Source organism: Penaeus monodon, chromosome 27 (assembly GCF_015228065.2).
Source record: "Penaeus monodon isolate SGIC_2016 chromosome 27, NSTDA_Pmon_1, whole genome shotgun sequence".
Taxonomy (NCBI): Eukaryota; Metazoa; Arthropoda; class Malacostraca; order Decapoda; family Penaeidae; genus Penaeus; species Penaeus monodon.
The window spans coordinates 39,600,521-39,600,774 of NC_051412.1; the positions used below are offsets into that span (position 1 = coordinate 39,600,521).

The 254-nt window shown below is 56.7% G+C and overlaps 1 protein-coding gene across 1 annotated transcript in view; it reads right to left on the reverse strand.

Moving 5' to 3' along the window:
- Positions 1-25: 25 nt before the first annotated feature.
- LOC119590524 overlaps positions 26-254 on the reverse strand; it is a 32,103-nt gene continuing 31,874 nt past the window's right edge. The window contains exon 3 of the mRNA XM_037939172.1: positions 26-174. Coding sequence (XP_037795100.1) covers positions 26-174 — 149 coding nt within the window. The remainder of the gene's footprint in view (positions 175-254) is intronic.

The window sequence follows — 254 nt, forward strand, 5'->3', positions numbered from 1 at the left end:
GTGAGAGTAGGAGGCTTCTTCGCACTCACGTCCTGGCGAGGTAGAGCGACAGATTCTGGTAGACGCAGAAGACTGTGACGCAGAAGTCGGCGATGGCGAGGTTGGTGAGGAAGAAGTTGGTGGTGGAGCGCATGCGCGGGTGCACCCACATCACCACCAGCACCACCAGGTTGCCTGCGGAAGAACAAGAGAACACTCGTTCAGACTGTCGACGCAACATAACAGCTTAATGATGTTCAACGACGGGGGACAGC